Source organism: Acanthopagrus latus, chromosome 2 (genome assembly GCF_904848185.1).
Source record: "Acanthopagrus latus isolate v.2019 chromosome 2, fAcaLat1.1, whole genome shotgun sequence".
Classification (NCBI taxonomy): Eukaryota; Metazoa; Chordata; class Actinopteri; order Spariformes; family Sparidae; genus Acanthopagrus; species Acanthopagrus latus.
Window position 1 is genome coordinate 20198452 of NC_051040.1, and position 17781 is coordinate 20216232.

Genomic DNA, 17781 nt, shown 5'->3' on the forward strand with positions numbered 1-17781 from the left:
CGGCGTATTCCACGGGGTTGTCCCGATTAGGCACACAGAAGCTTGCACACACGTTTTTATGCACAAACACACAAACACACACACACACACGGGGGGGGGAAACACTGAGAGTCGTTTTATGTTTAACTAGAATTCAGTCAGGGAGCCAGAAACACAGTGATCCTCTGTTTAACATGAAGCTGTGTTACTGCCTTTAGGTGCGTTCTCACTGTTGAGTTTTGAAGTTTTGCCATGTTTGCCCAACAGGAATCAGGCGGGCTGGGGCCTCTTCTGTGATGTGTTTGCATGTTTTTCATGTGCTTTTATGGATTTCTTCCCGCAGTCTACAAAAATCAAGGTTAAGTCAATTGAAAAGTGTAAATTACCCAGAGACGTGAATGTTTTTATACGGCTGTGTGTTAGAAGTGTGGATATTTGACCATTCTGGAGAAACCCTGAATACGTTCGATTCGATTTTTTTTTTGTTCACTTTCTCCAATAAGTGTGCACAAAATACGTCATGGTTATAAGAGACATGCTCATATTTACTTAGTTTCATATTTTTTTATTTCAGGCGTCTGCTTGAAAAGGTTTAAATGCTTTTATGTTTAGAAAACACATTATTATTGTCCATTCACCCAAAAGCAATAGAACAGGGCAGCTGCTGATTTTATGGATAAAAAGTACCATAATGCTTACATTTTTAACCTATTTCAGTAGTCGGTCCTACACTCAAGGGTTCATGATCTACGTAGTATAGGAAAAAGTCATGTCAAAATGTTTCTGTGGAACTTTTGGGTCATGCTGGAAGTGGGTCGTCAGCCTATGATAACGGACTCCATTTCTAAACTAACGTCAGCTGCCATTGCCCTCCGTTAGCAGAGCAGAGAGGCACCGGGACGAGGCACTCGAGATGGTGCACAAAGTCACATCCCTTTGGCTGTCACGGAAAATCCGATCCAAGTCTTTCACAAAGAAATCAACAGTCCAGAAGCTTTAAACAGCCACACCGAATCATCCCCAGGCGTGTATAGGCAACCAAGCGAGACAGGGAAAGCCTCATTTTTCATGTCACATTACAATCTGCTCACATATTGCCAACTTATAGTGACATGTAAATTGGAGCCTATCAAATAAGGAATTGTTGAAAACCCATTTATGTCAATCATGAATTTGGCTTTTTTTTTTTTTTTTTTTTTACACTTTGCTGTACTGTTCCTTTCAGGAAAGTCTATAATGTAAAACGGGCACACTGCATTAACACACACACAAACTGGTGTGGATCCCAGAGCAAGACAGGCTTTGTATAACAAGCCAGAGCTGCAGTATTCAAAAAGAAAATAACATGAAAAAGTGTTCAGTCTATTCCTTGTTATTCAGCCCAGCAACATGCTTACGCCTAATTCAACAAAACATACAAATGTGACCTACAAAACAGTAAAACAACGTGAAACATGTCACCACTTACAGCTTTCAAGGTTGAAGTTGGTCGCAGGCAGGCAGTATCGATAAAGTCACTGAAATAAAAGCCCGTCTCAAATACTCTTTCCAAGTGAAGTAAATTCTGGCCCCAGCCACTCAACTGTCCAGCCAATGTCACATACAAAAACACTGCAGTTTTATTTTTCATAGTGCACCCTGCCTCTCACCCAGTACACACTGGGAGGGACCCCAGGTGCGGGATAAGTGCTTTGAAAGGGTTTAGGGAGAAAAACATTTCAGTCAGCTCACCATGGATTTGACATGGAGAGATAAGCTTTGTAGGCTTTTTATAATGCTGCACAGCCACAAATTAAAAACTTGAATAAAAGCTGTGCAGTGTTATCACACTTGGACTGCATCAACAATATCTGATATATATCTTAGATCTTCAGTTCTACACATGTGGAGGAGTTGACGCTTGTTCTGGTGTGGGGCGCATTGATCAGCTGTCCTACTTGCTGTTTCCTGAAAGTTTACTTAAATCCAGGTAAGTAGACAAGGAAAACATAATCCTACAATCCCCGAGATCCAAGATGATTAGGACGACAAGGAGAATTTATGTATAAACACATAAAAAACTGGCTGAGCACCTACACACACTCACATTCGCAGGGAGCTCCTTTAATACCCTGGGCATGTTCACACTTCACGACAAAATAATCATCCCGTCCCCATCAAAAAGTAAGCTTAGAGAAATTCATCAAACTACTGTAGACCAATCGGTTTAACAGGCCTCAGCGAGAAATGTATTGTAAGAATCAGCTGTATAAACAGCGCTACACGGGTGGGGCCCGGCCAAATCAGCAGAAATAACTTTAATTAGGATGAGGGGTGCAGTCACACAGACAAACAAACAAGCCATTAATCACCTCATTGGCAGTCGTATGCACACATATTTTCAAGAGGCAGGCTAGGTGTGTGTGAGGACAAAGTCAGAAAAGACAAAAAGAGCAACGTGAAAGGAACTTTGACAAAGAGGGCTGAATTACAGAAAAAGAACACATTTAACAAGGCCGCGAACAAGAGCTGGATAATGAGACGGACCGTAAAAATGCAGAGCGCTAGAATGACAGAGACGAGGCAGAGAGAGACGGCGGAGGGGAGGGGGAGGGTAAAAAATAATGAACAAAAGTGCGAGAGAGAAATGTACAAATGTAACGTATAGCGTCTTAATGGAAGACATGGTTTGGTATCATGCTGCTGCGTTCGTTCATATTTTATATAGGCTAGCAGTCATCATCATCATGAGGAGAGTTAATGAACCCCTTTGGCTTAGGAGCAGGATCCCTATCCATCTAAATGGAACATTATGCTCCCTATAGCACTCACTCACACACTCTGTTTCTGTCGCCGGAACACACACAGAATGAAACACACTTTCGTGCATATACGATCTAGTGTTCTGTATTTAAAAATGTGAAGAAAAAAACACAAGAAAGTTTCGCGAGCTGACGTTTTGGAGGTTTCTAAGGACACTCAACAGGTAGCTGAATGTTTGTCTCAGTGACCACTAACAGCTCTGCAAATACAAATTTACTTTACAGCACATGCAGAAAACAACTTTGAACTGTTATATTAATGTGGTTGCTGAAGAACAGACCGAAAGGCGGAAGTCATGAGCAGCCATGTAATTATATCTGGGGTGTGATGTCCATACATTTGAGGGAAATACACATCTTGCTTATCCCCTGTGAATGCACAGCACAAAACACAGACACGGGGTGGAAATCTCTGAATTACACATGGTCCCCTGGTAATACTGGTCTCATGGGAATAGGGCTTAAGAGGGCACAACATGTGAATAAAGCTCCATTCAGACGGGATTAATGTTACAGTGGAGGTTAGGAATTAAATGTTCTCTGTGCTCGACTGTTATTTGATTGATCGCGAATCACAGGACAACACCCGTAACAGGTGTGAACACTCTGCAGGACAAAGACCAAAGAGAAAACGATACTCAGGGTTCTCCCCAGACGGAGGAACAACAGCGCTGCGCCGCTATACTGCTAGCTCAGCGCCATTACAGTCATTTTCAGTGTTAGCTGCTTCATAGCGGGTGTTTGTGGGCTGCTGCGGTCTTGTTAAAAAAAATAAAAAAATAAATAAAAAATAAAAAAGCGAGCCCCTGGCTGACCATAAGGAGCGAACACATTTTTGCCATGGTGCCTTTCTGAACCATGAGTAATGTTATTGCTCTAGACCAATTCAACCTTTTCAGAGCGTACTGAACACAAACCAACATTATTATAATATCACTTGAAGGACACCAGTAGCCACAAAGACAAAGCTAAACACCAGAGTTAGCATACAAGCTGACAAGCTAGATTTACCAACAAGCTACATAGCGCCACTGCAACATGGTATGGCGATATGCACTACTGCAAGTATTACTGTGACTGCTGCCACCATAGCCTTGTGTTTAAAACATAAAATGAAACATACATCAAGTAGGGGTCCTTACCTGTCAAGCAGAAAATTAGCCAACTCTGTATTGCTCTTGAGTCCTTTACAAATCCTGCAGCTCCCTCCACCTCTGGAATGATGCTCAGATATGTATCCCTGTTTTCTCTCTGGCTCTGGCCAATTCTTTCTTTTTCCACTGCTATTCTTCGTCAGTCCTCTTATTTCTTCTCCTTGACGAGGGAAATGGTGGAGCATTTTTCGGCTCTACTGTTGTCTGTTGGAGGCCATTGTTCACAGTTTGGGCTTGAGCTTGAACCATATCTTCCCTGGTATGCCTGGGTACTGCACCTGGCGGGGGGCGGGGCACTACACAGCACGTGCACAAGAATGATTGACACTTCTAAGACACTCCCCTTGGCTCTGATTGGAGAGGTGGATTCAAGCAAATCAAACTGGGGCCATTGGGTGGAGCTACAGACATGGTAGATTTTTACACAGCTGACCTGTATCTTATTCTACTATTAGATCATAAAGACAATTTTAGCAGATAAAACAAAAACATTAGTTACAGACTATAACTTTAAGCTTCAGCTCACCAAAATAATCATTGCAGAGAAACTGAATCAGTGAGCTGTGTAGGATTACATGTGACCACTGTTTCATATGATTATGAACCTTACATAGCCACAGATGCATCAACTCAGTGCTTGGCATTCTGAAATTAGCTGTTTTCCGTTAATTTTACTTGCCTCTGAAACAAATGCAAGAACTAGTAATATCTGTCATGGTTGGATATTTGATTTGGTTACTTTCCACTTCCTGTTCTTGTTCTTGTCCTTGTACTCTACCCTGGCCCGTCTGTATTCAGCATTCTTGTGTCGTTCCCCATGTCTTCATGGTTTGTCCTCCATTTTTGTATTTATTGGATTCACCTTGATGTCAGCTTTTTCTGTCCCCAGCCTTTTTCATTGTTAGCATTTTTGTATTTTGTACTTGAGCTTTGTTGCTGAAGCGCACGCTCTGTTTTTTGACCTGCTGTGTTTCTTGTGTCTGGGTCTCTTTTTGTCTCTGGCATGATCAAGGTCTTTATGACTGGTGGTAGCGATGCTCTTTTGAACACATGGGCTGCCAGAATCAACACCAAATGAAAATCCTTGTGGCTGCTTTAAGAATCAACAAAGTTTTAAGTTTTTGTCAGAGTTAAAAGTAACTTCACTGATAGTTGTCTGAACATTGCTACTAGTTGCGGATCCAAGTTTCACACATGTCAAATTTCACATTTTAAAAAAACACACGTTGAAACACAAGGACATCACTCTGGAGAGGATTTCCATTACAGGAGGACCAGCCAGTTTGCCGGTAACCACGGCAGTCATCATTACTGGGTTGGGGGAGGAAATTTACCAGTGGAAGCTATCCATATGGGATTAATCAATGAATGAAAATAAACAACAATATATTCATGTAAAATGCACTGCACTGTAAATTCAAGGTCAACTTCATTCTTCTTCATGTCATTCTTCTTCAGCACTGAAAACACATTTATTCCTCCATCCACCACATTCTTTTAACTGTAGCACAACAAAACCTCACCTTCTGTATTCTGAAGATTGCAAAAAATCCTCAAAAGTGCTTTTTTATAATATACATAATTGAACCAAAGCTACGCCGCTGTACAGAGGAGAGGGACTAATAGTCTGATGGGACGAGAGCAGGGGATGCCTAACGAGGAGCTCCAACAGGTGTTTCTCATTAAATGCAGAATATCTAGTGCAGAGAGAGGAAGAGAGGGAGTGTGAAGAGCGACGAGGAGAGAGAGGCAGCAAACGATGAGCTGATATATTCCCGTGTTATTCATTAGTGTCTTACAGGCTGCTGATACTAATGATTCACTGTCCATAAGATTCCCCACACACACACACACACACACACACACAAAGAAAAAGCTCGACAAACACATACTACTTCACCCTCTCCATCTCCTCAGCTCTCTGGCCTGCTGGAAAAACAGGTTTGTCTTTTAAATCTCGACTGCCTCAGCTTTTTTTTTTTTTTTTTTCATTTTGCCTCACATTCCCTTTTTGGAAATTCTGCTGCTGCTTCTTTTTTTGTGGTTCATCCTTGCTTAATGTTGTTCCTGCCATCTGCGTATGAAGTGTGCGTACGCCTGCAGGTGTTGGTCAAAGGTAGAACAGGCTGTAATTGGTGAAGCAACAGGTTACTGCGATCGCGTCGTCAAGGGAGGAAGAGAAGCTGCGAGCGACTAAAAGCACATGAAAGTACACGCACACACCTACTTCCTACCTTTCTCCCAAAAGCCAGACGTTTTCCATCCAGCCTTTACCTGTCCTAATTAACCAGCTGGACTGATCCCTCACCTTGGGAGCTGCTCTGATTAACCCTCAACACCCCTTCACCTGCTTCACCCTTTCCTCAACCAGCCACCTGCAGTACTTTGCTGCACATGGATGCCTCCGCTCCATTTACCGCGAAACCGGCAAGCGCTGGAGCCCACATGCGAAAGAGGTATCGAAGGAGGGGGAAGATGGGATGGAGGGAGAGGAGGGGGGGAGGGGCTCTCATTAAACACTCTGAGCCACGACAGAATCAATTACAGTGATGTATCGATTTGTCAGAGTCCTGGTGGTTTAGCCGGGGGGACCAGGACCTGCTGCCGAACAGGGAGGGAGCGGAGGGACAAAGGGAGGGATTGAAGGGGGGGACGGCGACAGAGGAGGACATAAGGGAAGGAGAGGTGGAAACAGGAAAGGGAGCGTTCACAAGGAGGGGAAGAAAGCATGGAGGTCTGAAAAAGTGAAGTGAAAAAAGGAGGGAGAAAACGCAGGGAAAATGCATTGCCTTCGTGCTGCCCCACTTCTTTCCATGTCCTTTGTTCACCTTTCCTCAATTTCTATCCTCCCTTCGTCTCCCCCTCCCCCTCCATTATAACTTCCTCCACCTGAACTTTCTGTCCGGTGCGTACTGTACTACTTCCATCTCCAGCGTACAGGGTCATTTAAGCGCAGACAGGGCTGTAACCTTGGAAGTAATATCCAGCCCCGCTACTCAGCTGAAGCGGTGTGGCCTGTAGCATGTGGGGACGCTGCAGGAGGACACGGTCAGGGACACATAATAATACTGTGTGTCCAGGAAACGGGGATTTGTGTTTGTGAAATATGGAATCCTTTGGGCTCTGGAGTAATAAAACAGTATAACTGGCTTGAGACAATTGAATCCATCCATCCATCCATCTACACCATAGGATAACCAAGCTTGTGCTTGCGGCGCATATGAGGAGTTCACACACACACACACACACACACACACACAACCATTATTATCTCTCACTATTTGCCAAAGTCATCCCACACCTGTGTTACACTTTGCTGCTATTCAGAGCTGGGGAATAATAGGGTAGACACATACGGCAGCCCGCGCCAGCTAAGCAGCTACGAGGCTTTTTATGTTTCACAGATGACAGACAACACGTATTTCTCCTTCTCCTGTAATGAGGCGGCAGGGCTCCAATGGACGACATGGGAGGTGATTAGATGGCACATCCAGGGCAAATATGCCTCCAACCTGACAACCGCAGAGAGACAGAGGCAAGTCATTCATGCAATGGTGTAGATGGCGTTCTTGAAGAGGGCAGACAGGTGGAATACAAACAGACTGAATGAGTATGCTTCAGTCCTGGTATGTTGTCAGGGTCAACGGTCCCTGCATGTATATGTGAACATACACTGACATAATATGAGTGTTGAGTGATCCATCGATGACTCAATAGTCTCTGCCATCATGATGTCATGTTTCCCTTGTCTTCAATGCAGATCCGGATGATTCACGGCTTTCTGAATTACTGTTTGTCTGCTGGAGAATGCTGGCTCTATATGTGTATACCACGTGTCCTGTAAGAAAGACTGTAAATGGAGACTTTTTGTCATATTTTTTGTTTCATTAGGGCGCCATTAAATACTCTAAGCGGTTGGTTCTCCATCTACATAGGTGGAGAGCTCGTTTCCATACAACCAAACCAAGTTTTACATAAAGAAGCAACATGTTTTTTAGGCAGAGCAGACAGTGATTCACAAGAACCAGACATCATGTCCTGCACTTCAGGTGGTACGATCTAAAATGTGGTAAAAAAAAAAAAAAAAAAAAAAAGTGTGTGATACATAGTACCCCTGTATCACCTTGTGAGTGAAAAGGAGCATTTCAGGTTAGTTCCTTAAAGATATTTTTTTCTTCCTTTTTTTTTAAATGAATAAATCCTATTATTTAAAACCTTTGACTGGAAATGTGATTTAATTATGTCCGCTACTTCAACAAATACCTTCTGAAAGGCACATATTGAATAGATAGGTAACCTATACATTTTAAAGCATGTACACAAAAATATCAAAATTATCCAATTATATGACAATATCAGCAACAACTACAGAAAATCGTCTACTAGGCGTACTAATAATTTAATATAGCAGGTGTGTCTGAAGCAAAGGGCTGCAGAGTGCGGCTTTTTATCAACAGTAAGCATCATTAATGTTTTAGGATTATGTTTGGACAAATCAAAGCACGTGGTTAAGATTGTGGTCATGGTGTTAAAAAAAAACAAACGCTTGAGACACTGTTTTTTTTTTTCTTTTTTCAATATTTAAACAAAACCATGATCTTTCTCTCACCTTAACGCAGAAATACAGCACCCTCAACCTCACACACCTGGAATGCAACAAGTCCTGCATTTAGTATGCTCATGGTCCACCCTGTTTGCCGCCCTCCGATGGCTGTGCAGTACGAGAAGTCAACGCTTCCTGAGGAAGAAACTGTGAGCAGAATTCAGGCAGCAGTTTCTTCCCAACAGGTATTTGACAAACCCATTTGGCAGTAAACAAACGCTCTGTAACTTTTCCATGACAGAGAAAAAATATAATACAGAAAATCCCTATAAGAGTCCATAACAAGTCTAAGTGAAGGTCTAGAATGGAAAACAGCCCCTTCTCTACATTAGCGGTGTCAGTTTGTCAGTTTGACCCATTTCAGTTTATTTCTGCACAAAAATGGTCACACATGGATGCTACTGCTGTCCTTAGGAGCTCACTGCAGGTGACTTGTGAGACTGTGAAGAGTCATTCAGGGCATCCCTGGGCAAGAAAAATCAAATGGACTTTCATCAGAAACAACAAGTGGACAGGCAGCCGGGGGCAGAGCAAAGTGTGGCCACGGTGCTACTTCTTGTCAAAAAAAGAAAAACCTATGAAAATCTAATATGCTAAAAAAAAATCACCGGGCCTCTTGAGAGGACAGACAGAGGAAAAGGGGAACAGCATTCTTCTATTTGACGGCTAATGTGTGTGAAAACAGTAGCCGTTGCATGTTTAAAACTGAAAAAGATACAAGATTTCTATCAAAAACGTTGTGAGAAAAGTTTCAGAAATGTGCCCCTGAGAAAAAAAAAATAAAGTTAGTTTCATAACGCAGCATATTTGTCTGTCTGCTTTTTGCAACACACCCAGTCTGAACTCCAGTTCCAGAGAAGGGTCAGTTAATATAGTGGAGTTAAATGTCAACTTCTCCGGTTTCACTGTCTTTCTGACAGCGTCAACAACATCACAGACAACTCCAAATCTAACAAAGGTCAGCTCTCTTTTTCTGTTCCGTGTCCCTGTTTGTATGCACGAGTGTGTGCGATTGAGAGAAAACGAGCGCTGGATAGAGAGAGAGAAAGATCTGAGTTGTTTAAACCCAGCCTAGCGGTTCGATATCCATCAGATTTATGTCTCTGTTATTTTCCTCTTAAACACTAAGTGATAAACTCAGTGAAGGACACAATAACAAAGATCTACCTTTTCACCTTTCTCTCTCCTGGTCCGTCTCTTGGTCTCTCGCTCTTTCTCTCGCCTTCTCTTCGCTATCCATCAGTCTTGTGGTGATTGCTGTTGGATTACGGGGCTTTTGCTGTCCGCTTTCATGCGATTAAAGTCAGGACAAATAAAATGCCCTTAAATCCCTTCACGCTGGCTGAAGTAGAGCGGGGCCACATGCACCTGCACTCATAACCACATGCAGTGCACAAATGAACCTAATCTTAATTTCTATTACAAAGTTCAGTCTTTGACATTCATTCGTATCGGAGTTTCTCTGTGTCTTTGGTCATGTAATGCAGGTGTGATTTTCTCCTTTTTGTCCTTGTTTGGTCCTCGCATGCACATCGGCTGGAAATAAAGCAGTGGATGGTGAGTTGCGAACTCTGGTGAGGACAAGTGGCAGCTATGAGAGATTTAGACTGGCTGTGGGGAGTAATGCCAGATGATGAGAAAGAAACACACATAGCAACAGAAAATGTACACGTTCACCACAGAGATGACAAACCAGTTCCAGTGCCTGCTGTTTATACGTTCCCTCCACTCCTGCACACACATACATGCAGACAGATGGCAGCAGCGGCCACTGGCACAGTTCCTTATTCCCCACCCTTACAAACATAATTTATCACCCGCAGCAGCCTCTTTGCTGTGTGTGTGTGTTGACAGTTTGACCTGATCCAGTACCACCGTAACCTTATTAAGAAAGGAACTGATCGCAACAGAGAAAAATGTTGCGCTATCAACCCCTGGAGGTAAAATTGGCACCGCAGCCAACTGTCCCTTTAACACCTGTCGCTTAACACAGACAGACTCATACACACCCTGACAAACACACAAGCAGACTCCTGCTGAGAATTAAGCCCAACTGGCCATTCACCTTCCCATCACCTCACTTCCTGTCCTCCTCCTCTGCCTGTCTCGTCGTTTATTTTATGCCTTCAACAAGTGTGTATCTGGCAGCACAGAAAACATGGACACAGAACTCAAATCAAAACATGACTTCATAAATATATCAAGCAATGTATTTTCAAAGCATTACAATTTTATGTTTGTGTATTTACACAACAAGCAGATTTAGCCTTGGAGGCATCTGCGCCAGCCTTTACCACATGTTGTGAACAAAATCTAGATATATTGTGTGTTTTGGCTTGCTTTCCTCTCTCACAAACCTATATCTATAAGTGTGTCTTCTGATTTGTGCTCATTGAACAAAGAAGTGTGTGGGTTCATGTTCATGTGTGAGAATCTCAGGGTAGTAGAAGGACACTCTGCTGGTCTCTCTGCACAGCCTCATCTTCCTCCTTTTGTTCCTCGCTGTCTCTGCCCCTGCAAGACAAAATCCACCAATCAGAGACAGAACGTCCTATATTCACAGCATACCCGCCTGTGATTGACGGACAGATGTGGTAAGCCTTTTGCAGCTAATTTCAGATGCAGACATCATGGTTTTGCTCCATAAACATTTGCAATATATTTGTATATTTTGTATGAAATTTCTCCACCTGTAAGAGGAGGATGAAAGTAGAGAATCATAAATTAAGCTCTACCTCCCCTTTGTGAGTGTTTTTATTGGTCAGAGTTAACCACATCACTGGGCTTCCATACTTTTTTATTTAGACATTTAGGAGGAGCCTCTCCCCCCATTTTGCATTCGACTATGACAGGGCCAAATTAACTTCAGATTCTATAAAGACAGCGGGCCTATCAGTGCCATCCACACACCGCCCACCTGATCTGACATCGGTGTCAACTCAGCCTGCAGGGATCCTCCAACAGATGTGGTGGTGGTTTTATCATTCTACCTTTTCTTTATAAATCTTCTCATGTCATCAAACAGACCCTCATTTTCTTCATATATTTGATGACATTCAATTATCATTGTGTTAGATGTCCAAATAGACTTTGTCACTTTGATCCAAAGTGTTGCTTGTTGTTAAAACTTCAATAATCAGTACCTCTTTAGAAGCATGACCACATTTTCCTTTTATTTCCTTTTCTGAGCTGGTTGACAGCTGCAAATCTGATGCAATCCACAACTGACTTCAGTCTTTTAAAGGTCTACTCGACTTGCAAATTCCACATTAAATATTGTATTATATCCTGCGGCAACAGTAAATAATCAAATTAATGCCCATGTTATCCTCACTAAAACACCCCACCAAGCTACAAACTGTAATGCCAGTTGCATGTATGGAATGAGTGTTGTCAATACCAAGAAAGCAGAAGCTGACATTCAGATATTATGTGAAGTCAGTCCGAATAGTCATGAATGACCAATTACAGTGCATGTTCTTCAGCTAAATGTCAATATGTACATCATTCAAATCCCATTTAGAATATTACACTGTCATGAAAGCGCACACTGATAAGTGTAAAACTACTAGATGTCCAGCTTGAGCTTTTTCTACAATGTAAAGCTTCTTGTTAGGCTACACCCAGATCTTGCACTGGATTAACTATACATCAGACATTTTCAAAATATGTGCACTTTCCAAGTATTAATGTGATACTGCTGTGTGAGTACACACTGAGTGAAGGTTACATCAAAGACAGCCAATAGACTGAGGCAACATTAAAGCACTGCTGGGCAGCTGGAAGCAGTTGAGTCAGAGCAAAGATAGATGATGAATAGTGTTCTGGATGAGAGGTAAACATCAGCTAGGTCATAGTAGACACACACATCAGCTCACTTACCATACTGTGGTACAGCAATCTCGTGTGTGTTTTGTGTGTGTACTTTAGAGTGAACATGTAGTATTACAGTTGTAGTCACTAAAATGAATGCATATTTGATAAGTTTAATACAAGACTAAATTATAAAGCCACTCATGTTTACCTGACTACACTGTTATTCTATATAATGGTAGGCAGCAGAGACCACTCTAGAGCAGAACTCCATTATCATTATTAGTCATAGTCCCACCACTCAACATAGTCTAAAAGACCAGCTATCTTGTAAAATAATAATTGTGCCTCTGTGAGTACCTGGCAGCTGAGAGAAGCATTAAACTGAAAGCTCCTGTGGGGATGATAACATAAAACCTGTATAAAAGGGGCAGTTTTTGTGTTAAACTTTTTTGCAATTTAACTCTACAAACTGCATTTAGAGAGGAAAAGTGAAAAGAATTAAGGCCTGTTCAGACCAAAGATTTTCAACAAGCAGAGCTGAAACCTGTAACCACTTGTAATGTGCCTGTCTGCATTGTTCAGAAAACCAACCAATTAGACCAATGCCATGAGACACAATTGTGTATCATCTCTATAGCAATGACTCTTTACTTCCGATCTAACTGCCTCCTTTTGGGCATTTTTAAAAAATACCTGGACATTATTTTTTAACACCTTAAAATACAAATGAGTGAGTGGTTGTGTGAGAACGAGTGAGTGGTCAGGAGTGGCTGTGAATGCACGCAGCAAAGAAGAAAAACAGTGAAGATGTCAGTTGAACAGTAGGCTAAATTTGAACTTAAGGGTTTGTGTCATACAGACACAGCTGTTACTCAGGCAAATTAATGAGGTGATCCTCTCTTTAGTCAGTCCAAAACTGCCATTTCGACCTGTAAGTGACCGTTTTTAACTGACTAACCAGCTGACTTTGCTACAAGTCGCTGATTGCATTACGTGCATTACATTCTAAAACCTATAAGCTGAGGCAACATCATCTGGCCGCCTGAGATGGGTCAGCTCACGCTGCTGCGACTTTCCCCTCTAAAAGTTATAAAACAATTTCATCTCTTTGCAGATCTTTCTTCTAAACTGGGCTTTAGATGTACATACAAGTAAAATACCTTTGTTGAAATATGCTTCAAATGTTAGCTGTGACAACTAATTGATTACTCTGATCTGAAAAACCCTGTTAAGTGAACACTGACCAACAACATGTGTCCATATCTGAGTGTGTGTGCATGTTTCAAGGATGTAAGGAGCTGATTTCGGGAGCCCTGTCTGTAGTATGAGTTAATCCGGTTATTACACTTCTCAATGTGATATTCACAGTACTCTGCTAAGCACGAGGCCTCTAGCGCAGATTATGCCCACTGCACACACGCACAAAAACATAAACAACGTACAGACACACACACCCACACACAGTTTCGGAAATGCAAGACAAAATATTCCGACACTCTCTCTCTCTGTCTCATATACATGCATACATTAAGCAGCACATTAAGGCCTGATACCCAATATGCTTTCAAAGCTAAAGTCGTTCTGCTGGCTAACGATCCATTACACACTCCACACATCCAACAGAGAGAGGGACTGACGGAGCACAAAAAAAGAGGGATTACCCCCCATAGCGACCACTGGAACAGCAGAGGAGTATGTGGAAGTGTAGGGGCGAGAAGGCGATGGATTACATGGCGATCATGGTGAAAAGAGACAGACAACAGCATGAAAACAGGAAGAAGGTACAAGGCACCACTCAGATTCTCAAAGGAGAAAAAAAGGCACTTTTGCCTTTCAGGATATCAAACAGGAATGGGAATTTGTTATGCTTTCAAAGCTCCAGCTTCTACTTTTAGCTTCTAGAGGGCATGTAAATGTCTTAAAATGTTATATTAACTGTTTCAGGTTCAATAACAATAACATACAAGTCTCTACATTCATGAAACTGGTGGCATGTCCAAAGGCAGCTTTGGTAATTTTGCGGCCATGCTTGGCTGGAGCATGTGGGGTGCTTGAACACAGAGAGCGACCTCATCATATATTATAGTTGGTTGGTTAGAGGCTTCGACAATCACAAGCACCGCTTTCATCCCCTTCAAACACGGAGCTCGTCACTGACAGCTTGGGGGCTGTCCTCAGAAGAAACGTATTGTTGTGCATCATTGTGCTTGTTTATTTGTCATCAAAACAATCCCTACAACATTATCTGCATTAAAAAATACCACTGTAGTATAAAAAAAAACTAGATGTAAAAAGTGTCTATTTTTGCATGTTTTATTCTCTTTTAAGTTTTAAGTTTATGCAGCTAAGTTCATGTTTTACACTCAAAAAAATATTGCTAACAACCTGGAAACAGAAAAGCTGCTTAACCAGAACAATCTCTGTCATGTCTACTGATTTGTAATTCAAAAAATGTGAATCTCAGCCAGTACTAGAATCATTATAAGGAAGAAGACGTGCACAGGCGTTCCTCCAGTTATCTGGTATTTGGGTGAAAACTGCAGTACTATCTGTGGAATAATTATACGTTTGATTTGCACATGAGCATGCAGGTTCCTGTAGTTATTCTACAACTATCTGGTGCTCGCACAGAATTTAACCAGCAGATCTGCTGTGCATAATTGTGTCTTGTCAGTTACAACATCACTCCAATTAGACTGCAGATGAAAAAGACACCTGCTGCCAGTCAGCAGAGTCAAGGACAGGCCTTCAGTATAGGCTACTAACTGCCACGGATTGCAGAGCTTATAAGAATCATTAATCTTTATTCTGCCTCGTTGGTATTAATGAGCAATGGGAATACTTTTTTTTCAGTGTGATCATATGCCAGCTGGTTGAAAAGCATACACTGAAATTGGAGAACAACCAAATCCTAAATGAAAGGTTTTCACTGTGTGTGTCTTCAACAAATAACGTCACTCAGAGCAAAAGTGTGTCGAGCCGTTTACCTGCTCAGAGTGGACAGGCAGTGGAGTGTGTGGGACACACTCATTCTTGTGTGTTTGTGTGTTACTCACCGTGTGAAGTGATGATTTCCATGCTGATATTGACTTCTACTGTTTCCTGCTCCAAATACCGGCGTCTGCCTCCCTGTTTCTGAAGTAAATAGTACGGGGTTTTAACAGTTATGGCCTCATTTAAAAACCATCAATACCCCAGTAACTTATTTATCAGACATGAATTCACACTCTTGACTTTTTTATTATCATCATGGTGGTCATACCACCATGCATGATGTCTGAGTGTACTGTATGTATGTGTCTTTCTGTACCCTTGCTTATGAGCCTGAGTTCCTCCTCCAGTTTGTAGAGTGTGTGTGCGGTTGTGTCCATTTCTAGGTCAGGGTCCTCACAGCCTGTCTGGTCAACACTGCAGATCTCCATGATCTCCTGGGCTGCCCGGGACAACGGACGAAGCACCGTACCCAATTCTGAGCAAGAAATGGGATGGGACAGGCGACAGGTAGCAGGGGACTCAGATGCAGTTGGTGTGGACTGGTTAGACCCTGACCCTGAATAAAAAAGAAAGAGATAGGTGGTATTATGCAGTAGAATCAATGGATGGATGAAACAATAGATATGAGGTCATACAGTCAGGTTGTCTTACAAAAACAGCAACATGAAGTATGAGTGCAAGAAAGAGATAAGAGAAGATGCGAAGGAAGAAAGAAGAAAGTAAGAGGAAGGCACACAGCTCGAGATTCAGAGAAAGAGGCTGAGACAGAGAAACGACCACAACAGTCAGTGGAATGAGTGGTGTCTCATCCCACTCCACTGCGAGCCACATCAAATTGAATCAGATTGAACATCCATCCCCACCTGCTCACTGTAAATTACATCGAGGCCCCCATTGAGAAGCTATGATGGTGTGGGTGTGTGTGCAGCACACCGATTCCTCATGCTGCGTGCTGTCTAACCAGCTCCAGTGTTAAGTCTTTCATTCTTTCAATCTTACATTGTCTCCTTAACACACCCTCCCTCAGCCATCCCTCCCTCCTCCCCCTTTCAGTGCCTGACTCTGTCTTTCAACTGGCACAGAACCTCTACTTACTACTTCACAACCACCTGCACTGTCAAACCAAGCAGCATGGGAGGAATGATGCATGCAGTACAGTGCTGCAAACACATGTGCACTCACACATAACACTTGTAGACTCAATTTACTTCTATTTCAAAGCAGATAGGACATATTTCTAGATTTTACTCACTGATAAAGCTCTGTGCTCCTAAAATCTGATCTCCTTCAAGAGCTCACCAGGAACAGATTTCAGATACACAGAGGATGTATGCATCAGTGGCGGACTTGGGATGTTTGAGGGGCACCAGCTGTTTGCGGTGAGGTCATGAACTCCATATGAACTCCTTATAATATCCAGAGGAACGGGTCATTAAGACCAATAAAAGGGCTCTGTGTAGCAATTGGAAGCAATCTAAATGTATTTTTCACTTACATATTCGCCAAATGTGAGTAGACTGTAATATGACATAAACAATCAGACCTTCCTCGTCTCTCTTGGTTGCCTGTACAAGCCTGTAAACCATGTGTTTAAGTTGTTTAATGCTGCTGGGTGGGGATTTCCTTCTGCAGCACTCAGGTCTGATTATCTCTGACAGTCCAAAGGATGTGGCCTAATGCATGCCAGCCTGCAATGCAAGGCATACAATGCTATGCATATTCAGTAGCTAAAGTTACTTCAGAAATGGATTCCGCTAACATAAACTAATAACTAGCATCCAGCACAACACAGGAGTTTCACAGAGCACCTTTTAGTTCTTTGCCTTTCGCCACTTGCCAAATGGGTGAGGTGGCCAAACATACTTGTCCATAAAAATGAAAATGTAGGCCTATCAAAAAATTAATAAAATCAGCAAGTCATGAAAAACAACTACTAACTGGATGACAAACCCAACCCAAGGAATCATGACTGGCTAGTGAACAACTAACTACAACAATAACGTTTTTTCAACATGCATTACATTGATAGATAATCACAGCAGACATAATTTATCACTATGAAACTAATTTACAATGTTTTCAAAAAGATGTCAAGTTCAAGGCTGGATTACAAAGCTTCTGAAAAGAAAACACACACAAGCCAACATTGGAACAGCACAACAGTGATCTTCGGGGTAATAAAAGTAAGTTTCCCATGCAGCCTTTCAGATGTTAGCAAAATTATGTAATAATTATGTAGTGTAGAGTTTTATGTTAGTTTTAGTTTTTAATTTCATTCTGTTAATTGCTTGGTTACATACTGACATAAGCATTGTTTTACATGACTAATTAAAATGTCAGGAATAACTGAGGTCTATGCTAAAATACACTACATAAAGCTATAATGTATAATGAAGCCTGCCAAATACCAAATTGGTAACCCGGATGCTGTGAA

The 17781-nt window shown here is 42.0% G+C and overlaps 1 protein-coding gene and 1 long non-coding RNA gene across 3 annotated transcripts in view; one reads left to right on the forward strand and one right to left on the reverse strand.

The window, feature by feature from the left end:
* The first annotated feature begins 5892 nt into the window (after nucleotides 1-5892).
* Nucleotides 5893-9339, forward strand: LOC119011123. Its single transcript, XR_005072127.1, has 3 exons — nucleotides 5893-6390; nucleotides 8554-8722; nucleotides 8952-9339. It is a non-coding gene; the product is annotated as an uncharacterized LOC119011123 (long non-coding RNA).
* A 1386-nt stretch (nucleotides 9340-10725) lies between these two features.
* Nucleotides 10726-17781, reverse strand: part of zbbx (zinc finger, B-box domain containing) — a 56902-nt gene continuing 49846 nt past the window's right edge. For both annotated transcript variants that reach the window (XM_037083962.1, XM_037083953.1), the window contains 3 exons: nucleotides 15664-15903; nucleotides 15410-15488; nucleotides 10726-11051 (listed from right to left, as the gene is read on the reverse strand). In XM_037083962.1, coding sequence (XP_036939857.1) covers nucleotides 10973-11051; nucleotides 15410-15488; nucleotides 15664-15903 — 398 coding nt within the window. In that variant the 3' untranslated portion in view covers nucleotides 10726-10972. The remainder of the gene's footprint in view (nucleotides 11052-15409; nucleotides 15489-15663; nucleotides 15904-17781) is intronic.